The sequence below is a fragment of the Papaver somniferum genome, chromosome 2 (genome assembly GCF_003573695.1).
Source record: "Papaver somniferum cultivar HN1 chromosome 2, ASM357369v1, whole genome shotgun sequence".
In the NCBI taxonomy this organism is placed as follows: domain Eukaryota; kingdom Viridiplantae; phylum Streptophyta; class Magnoliopsida; order Ranunculales; family Papaveraceae; genus Papaver; species Papaver somniferum.
Window position 1 is genome coordinate 163,655,078 of NC_039359.1, and position 7,393 is coordinate 163,662,470.

Consider the following 7,393-nt stretch of genomic DNA (forward strand, 5'->3'; position numbering starts at 1 on the left):
TTTTTTTTTTTTTTTTTTGAGTCAGTACATATGTGTTTCTTTGAATTTGTTTTTCCTACTTCTACTTTTTTCTTACATCTTTTTGGGTGGTGACTATTTGTTTCAGGTGTGACTTTATGAATTTTGCAAAGAACAGTGTGTGCTTGCAATGTGATGCGAAGCGCCCAAAGAGACAGCTGCTCCCAGGAGAGTGGGAATGTCCAGGGTAGGTTTTTTTACACCACTATTACTGAAATTTTGTTGTCAATTTAATCGATGTGTTACCACAATAGTCATCACGTTATGGTTCTCTTGTATCTTAACTTCAAAGCATGCTGAAAGCTTTGATAAATGAAAGATAAGGGGGTAGTGGCGCAGCAGGTGCTATGGTTTGAAATAAAGCATGCTCTAATTGAAGGGTGTACTTAGTAGCACCACCTGATCTGTAGGACCTTCCTGTCTCACTATACTAGAACTTTTCTCCACAGTTCATGAGCATTTTAACTTCTTAGGTACATTCAGCAATGTTATTCAGTCACTGTCTCACTGACTTCGGGCCTTGGTGGAGTTCAATTAACGGTGTTCAACACATGTATTATTCTTTTCTCAATTAAAGAAACCTGACGATTTTTTGTCATTCCTGCCCTATAGGTGCAACTTCCTGAATTATAGGCGAAATATGGCATGCTTTCATTGTGATCACCAACGGCCACCTGATGAATTTACGAATAACCAATCACGAACAAGGTCACATGATCCCAGGACAAGTTTGGAGAAGGTCTCAAGCTTGCCTGGGGGTTCCAATGCCTGGAATTTTGACTTCGATGACAACGAGTCTGATGGTGCAGATGTTGCTGCATTTGAGTATGCAGATTCTCCTAGAAGGAGAGAGGATTCTTCTTTACTGAGTGAGGAAGGAGGAAGGTTGTCAGATTTTGAAGATGATTCTTCTCGGACCAACAGGATATCAAGAGCCAGTGAAAGAGATAGACACCCAGATCGTGGTGAAAGGAAGCTTCCTACTGGATTTGATGACTTTGCTGATGAAGAAGATGATGATATTAATAGTTATGAGCTAGTAACAGAAGGTAATAGCATTGTGCACAAGGCTTCTTTGAAAGATCTTTCTGACGTTGAAGGATACTCCGAGTCTGAAGATTTTGATGACTCTCATCTTCGTTTACGTGCTCAGGGTAGAGGAACAACCCAATCCCGTTCTCAGGATCCAGGGCATGATTTAGCTTCTGAAGATGAAGACTCAGATCGTTCTAACTGGAATCGCAGTCATATAGAGAAGTCAAGAAACGGATATAGAGGTGGAGGCAGTAGTGGTCCGTATAGGGGACTTAAATTTGTATCAGACGATGAATTTGAAGGGGATTCCGACTCTGATAATGATAGGAAGCAAGGATTTGGACCCAACCACAGACAGAGAAGTAAATGGAGTTCAGATAAAAGGGGTCTTAAAAGGGTAGGAAGTTCTGATTCTGAAGATGAGTTTGATTTTGGCTCGGAATCTGATGATAATGACGAACATCCCAGAAACAAGTTTAGTGGAAAAAAACCAGGCCCTGTTAGGAGAGAAAATCATACCAAGGGTCTTGACCATTCAGAAAAAAATCATACACGTTTCAGATCCAATAGAATGAATGACAGGAGGGATTCATTTGGCAATGCTGATACCGATAGATCATTTCTTGGTTCTCATAAGAACAACAGGGGATCTCGTGGAGATGGGTATGGTGAAAGACGAATGAACGACAGACATGGAAATGTGCAGAAGTTCGATAGGGATGGTGGAAATGGTAATGGATATCGGGGATCTCAGGGAGACGGGTATGGCGGAATGAACGACAGACGGGCCAAAGTACAGAAGTTTGATAGTGGTGGTGGAAACGGGTATGGTAGAAGACGAATGAATGATAGACAAGGAAATATGCAGAATTTCAATAGGGGTGATGGAAATGGATATCAGCAGCGTGGAAGACCTAAGGAGTTCAATGATCGGTCAGAGATTAGGAATGATTTTTGCGATGATAGACCTAGGAAGCGGATAATTGAAAGATGACGGCGAGCTAATGATAATTGGAACTTTCAGCTATGTGGCTAGTTTGTAGTACTCAATTTGAACCATAAAATCCCAATTGTCGAGGCATTGTCTTGTGGGATAACCAAATTGGAAATTTGGTGATTGGTGCCACAATGAAGGCAACCAAAGATCAAACTGCATACGCCAGCTATCAGGTGCAGCTTATTGGACTGGGGGATCTTCGGTTTGGATATTTTCTTTCTTTCTTTTTTATGGTCAAAGACTGTTATTACTATTACTTTGACTAGGCTGAAGTTTCTTCCGCCCCCATACTAGTGGGGATGGATATGGATATCAGCAGCGTGCAAGACCCAAGGAGTTCAATGGTCGGTCAGAGATGAGGAGATTTTGGTGAAGATAGACTTAGGAAGCGGATAATTGAAAGATGATGGTGAGCTAGAGATAATTGGAAATTTAATCTTTAATCTATATGGCTAATTTGTAATACGCAATTTGAACCATAAATTCCATTTTTAGAGGCTTTGTCTTGAGGGATAACCAAATTAGAAATTTTCTTTCTTTTTCTTGGTCAGAGTCAAAGACTACTATTACTACTACTTTGACTAGGCTGAAGTTTCTTCTGCTCCCATACAGTAACTTCCAGGACCGTAGACTCTGATCAATTTTCCGCGTTCTTCCCCACACGCAACTTGTTTCTTTCTATCTGATCAAAACAAAAAAAAGAACTTCTTTCTTTCTTTATAAATCCCAATTTCTCTGTAGTCAAATAGCACGAACAAGACCAGACGCAAAACTCCGTACTGAATTCCAATAAGTTATATAAATTACTCTTTGGTTTTATATCTCTTGATTCAAAAGGAAGAAAAGAGATTTATAAAAATGAATTCAATTTTCAGTTCTTTCGATGCTGTTTGTTTCGAGTTCTTACAACAAAAGATTGGTTCTTTATCATCTATAAAGAAGAATAATACAGGAGGGGAAACACCAGATACCCAGCAGGTTCAGAAACAGAAACAAGAAGAGGAAAGGAGGAGAACAAATACAAGAAGATTTGCTCTAGAGTTGGATGGATTGAACTGCTTTGAAACCGTTGTTTCTAATTAAAAGAAGAAAAAGAAAACATTCTTTTCTTCTGGGTCTTACTTAATTTATTTGTTGAAACTTGTCATCCATAAATCTTTCAATATTGATGTAAAAAATATTTCAGAAATTTTAGATTTACTTTTTTCTCTTCAAAATCTCTTCTGTTTTATACGTATAGTTCTAAAATGCAATCGGAAATTCTTCACTCGCACGTAAATTCAATAACACACCCACTTCACATACACAAGATAATCTCGTGGAAGTAGAACACAATCAGAATCTGACAACTATCCAGCGGAGATTTACACGCAATTACAGCATCTCTACTATACACTTATATAAACTTATAAATGATTAAGAAACCGATTTGCGCCTTAGCTTTGGAAATAAAAATCTAGTTTCTGGATTAGCTTTAGCACCTGCTACAGGTTTGATGTTTGTTTTCCTAAATACGGAATTTAGTTTACCAAACGTTTTGGTGAAAGATTTGAGAATGTTGTTAGCAGGATTTGACCTGACAAGTTCCTGTTTCATAGAAACATGATCCTTCTCCAAGTCAGTCAACCTCATTCTCATTCTTGCTACTTCAAGCTTGAGTTCTCGGTTCTCTCTTCTCACGGATGCATAGTTATCTCTAGGAGATATAGCTCCGCTGCCTGCACCACTGCTCGACCGCTGCGGGAGTTGTCCATTGATTGCACCAAAGAAGAATTGATTGTTATCTCCGTTCATTGCATTTCGGAGCCTGATCTGCTCAAAATACAACACTTGGACTGCCATCTGTACGGGTAACCTTTCATTTTGAGCTGCATGGCTGCAGGCTTCCTGAGATAGTTTCTGACAGTCAATAGTCTTGCACAGTCTATAGCGCTCAGAATCCTTGATATTGGGGTGAACCTGTACAGTTCGAGTCCAACTTTAGCATGCCCTTTTTTAACTAATACAAAATAGAGAAAGAGCCAGTATAGTTTTCTGTAAGAATCGGAGCTTACCTTGAGAAAGATATCGGCAGCACGATACAACCCATCTGTCACAATGCGAGCATGATCTGGAAGTAGTTCTGCCAGGGCAATGAACTTTGATGGTGCCAAATTCGAATCTAGTGCAACTTCTGTCAGATAATTGTCTAGTAGCTTTGATACTTTAAGAATTGAGCTCTGCTTAGGAGAACGAGGGCTCTCAAAATCATAACTCAATTCACTTTCATTCCTGAAGGGGTTGACTACTTCATCATCGTCATCGTCGTCATTCTCCACGTTTAGGAAAATCGAGAATATCTTGTATATTGTGTCCGTGTCGTACAGCTGGTGATGATTGTTTCCGTATGAGTTTGAAGGAATGAGAATGTCTTCCAGGATGGCCTGGTCCAGTTGAAGAGCAATCTTCCTCTCTAGATCAGCTCTGCAGTAAGGAGATGCCAGACTCATAATTGCATTCTTCAGTAGACTCGACAGAAATGCCATGGGCACTGTACTCTTTCTTGACTGGGTTGGTAATAGACTTACTATTGCTTCAACAATGATCCGCTGTTTCTTCTGCTGCTCCAAATCTAAGGAATTTTCCTTAATCAATTGTGGGTCTCTCACAACAAGACCTTGAAGAGAGTTGTGTGTGTAGTTGATCAAGATCCTACTGATTAGTTCCTGTTTAAAACCCTTTGATTTCACTGCAGACAGAACTCTCTGGAAGAAATCTATGTTTAGAACTGTTAGTGCCCTTCCCCACCAGTCTGGTGGCAATTCAGTTTCTATAACTTTTATGGGTTTGACACCATAATTATGCCCGAGTCTCGATAATCCGCACGAGAGCTGCTCTTTACAGGCATTGCATGCTATTCCATTGATGATCCTGTTAACTATGTTGGTTTCTTCTGCTACTGGAATGAGGTTTTCACAGCAGTGAAGGACGGTTATTGAGTTTGAGGTGTTTGGGAAGACCATTTCTTTTAGATAGTTCTCTGTGCAGATCTCCAAGTTCTTATCAGAAAACTCCTCCGTCATTTCTAGGTAATGGGCTGCGCAACGTAGCATGGCAACATTTGACAGCGTGATCTCGATATTCACTCCATAACAAAACTTTGCAGCTAGTTCAAACGCCTCGCTCCCACCAGGTACACCGGGGAGACTTATTCGTGAAACTTTTGAATCCTTTGCTTCCAGCAACAGCTTCCGAATCTTTCCACTTCTAGAAACAAGAGGGAACTGCGGCAGACCATTATCAGATAAAATGTAAGGTGCAGTTTAATTTTCTGTTAGCTTCCTATGAGCCGCAGATCTAGAAATATTAGCGGCAGGAAATTTTGAAGGAAAAAGAAGAGAGGAAGGTGCTAATCTTATATATTGTTTTACCTTGTGAAGTGAAAAGCTAGCCGCTCCCACCTCAACTGTAAGATCGCTTGAAACATCAGAAATTGGCCTGCAAGAAAAAAGAAGAAGAGATAGATTAGCTTTCTGACATCTGATTAGCAAGAAAATGAACCGGCAAGTGGACGTCAGATTTTTATCAACATCCTACATGTTGGTCAACTCCCACAATTCATCAATCTTTTAGGAAACTCGTGAGGCCACAGAACTACCATAATTTCACTTGTGAATCTTGAAAAGATTAGTTCAGCTATCATCATCAGTGATTGTGCAGTGTTTTTGTTTTACAACGTGGCTGACCGCTGAATAAAAGTACACTACTGGTAGGTAGTCAATCAATGAGGCGCGGAGCAACTGTTTTTAGATGTGTGCAAAAGATAAGGCTCAGACTTATAAATGGTTGATATCTGAACTTAATGCATGAAAGCAAATAATAGAGCTTCTAATTCAGGGGACAGCTACAGAAGTGAGACAATCACGCCATCTGTTTTCCTTTGGTTCCATTAGGAAGTATTATTGCTTCATGTCCTTGATATTCTGAGATAGTTTGTCATATTCAACGTTTCTGTTCGTACGATGTCTCTGTATACACTCATGTGCATCTTTAGATCGAATTACGTCAAGAACAATTATGAGCGCATGCAGTAACTAAATTTTAGAGTACAGGTCTAGAATCACTGTCGGCTTTATCGTTATAAACCTTCTGTTTACTGTATCTCAAGTGGATTACTTGATAAAAATAAAAAAAATACTATGTGATGTAGATAAATAGAAGTTTTATCATATCAAGGAGGCATAATTGACCACTTAAGACTCCTTTTATGCTTAAGTTGAAAGGTTAGTAGAGAAGAAAACATCGACTAAGAAAGAAAAAGTCTTGCAAATCCCAAAAATCAGACATCAGAAATTGCATAGCTTCTTACGAAAGACATAAAAGATGGAAAATAGAAGCAAGTATATATTATCATACCATTCAGAAGCAAGTCTAGTACTCGAACTTGGACGAAACGATCTCTTCCCAGATACGTCTGGCTTTAACTCAGTAACTGTTGCAACTCCCATCTCTCAAACAACTCAAATGAGAAATCTCACAGTGTTGGTCTCACTGGTGAAAAGCTTACCTTTCCAAACTTGCATTTCAGATATATAACAAAGCTATAATGTCAATGGACCTATGAAAAGCATAATCATTTATCATCTGTAGTTTTTTCCCTTTGAAAAGCAAAAAAGCTACTCAAAACCCATGCAGGAAATAAGGAGAGTAAAGGTTTGTTCTTGTAGCTGCTCAAGGGTTACTTTAGCGATCTGTTTAATCTTAAGAAACATAAAATTCTATTTTTTTAGTGAAAGTTAATTTTGTTGTGAAGTTTGTAGTTTTTTTGGGTTGCAGAAATCCTGAAGAGGTGGTGGTGGTGCTTTAAGGTGTTGTAATGATAATAATAAGTGAAAGCTACACTACTAAATAAAGATGGGTTAAAACTAGTCCATATTATGTGTAAAGTTTGATAAAGTGACAAAATAAGATGATTACTTCCGATATAACATGATTAGAGGGGGAGGAGGAGGCAGGCAATAAAGCTAAGCCTAGGAAGTTAAGTTCGTACTACCACCGACCGGCAACTGTTTTCAAGTATTAACCTCTCATGGTTTGCGTGTTTTTCTTGGTTCAGCTCAGCATATGACCTCTGACTCGTGTCTGACCAGCCGCCCTTAAGTCAGTATATATGGTAGACTGCTTTTTCATTTTTTATATCTCTAAATGTCAAATAAAGTACTGCAGGTTACAATTAAGAACAACCCAAAGAGCAAATTACAACCCTTAATACAACCAAAAAACAGAAATTTAATACACTCCATGGGCCGAACGCCCATGTTAACTGGTCATAGTTGAACGGATTAGTTAATCCGGTCATTGGAT

General features: G+C 39.1%; 2 protein-coding genes across 3 annotated transcripts in view; one reads left to right on the top strand and one right to left on the bottom strand.

Annotated features, from left to right (window-relative positions):
• LOC113349629 overlaps window positions 1–3,260 on the top strand; it is a 5,644-nt gene extending 2,384 nt beyond the window's left edge. Inside the window, exons 4-5 of the mRNA XM_026593626.1 lie at window positions 107–205; window positions 631–3,260. Of these exons, the coding sequence (XP_026449411.1) occupies window positions 107–205; window positions 631–2,047 (1,516 nt within the window). The 3' untranslated portion in view covers window positions 2,048–3,260. The remainder of the gene's footprint in view (window positions 1–106; window positions 206–630) is intronic.
• A 120-nt stretch (window positions 3,261–3,380) lies between these two features.
• On the bottom strand, window positions 3,381–6,871 carry LOC113349630 (BTB/POZ domain-containing protein At1g03010-like). Of its 2 annotated transcripts, none has more exons than XM_026593627.1 (4): window positions 6,446–6,871; window positions 5,461–5,527; window positions 4,105–5,313; window positions 3,381–4,009 (listed from the first exon to the last, which is right to left on the bottom strand). In XM_026593627.1, the coding sequence occupies exons 1-4, from the start codon at window positions 6,535–6,537 to the stop codon at window positions 3,467–3,469; spliced, it is 1,911 nt and encodes a 636-aa protein (XP_026449412.1). In that variant the 5' UTR covers window positions 6,538–6,871; the 3' UTR covers window positions 3,381–3,466. The 2 variants fall into 2 exon arrangements, with proteins under 2 accessions (XP_026449412.1, XP_026449413.1); XM_026593628.1 differs by lacking the exon at window positions 6,446–6,871 and adding an exon at window positions 5,627–5,856.
• Window positions 6,872–7,393: the final 522 nt, after the last annotated feature.

Excerpts from the sequence above, each read along its gene's own strand:
- LOC113349630 (XM_026593627.1), bottom strand. The coding sequence starts at position 6,537 with ATGGGAGTTGCAACAGTTACTGAGTTAAAGCCAGACGTATCTGGGAAG. Across the intron at positions 5,314-5,460 it reads CTAGCTTTTCACTTCACAAG|TTCCCTCTTGTTTCTAGAAG; the intron begins GTAAAACAATAT and ends GGTCTGCCGCAG. Across the intron at positions 4,010-4,104 it reads CTGCCGATATCTTTCTCAAG|GTTCACCCCAATATCAAGGA; the intron begins GTAAGCTCCGAT and ends CGAACTGTACAG.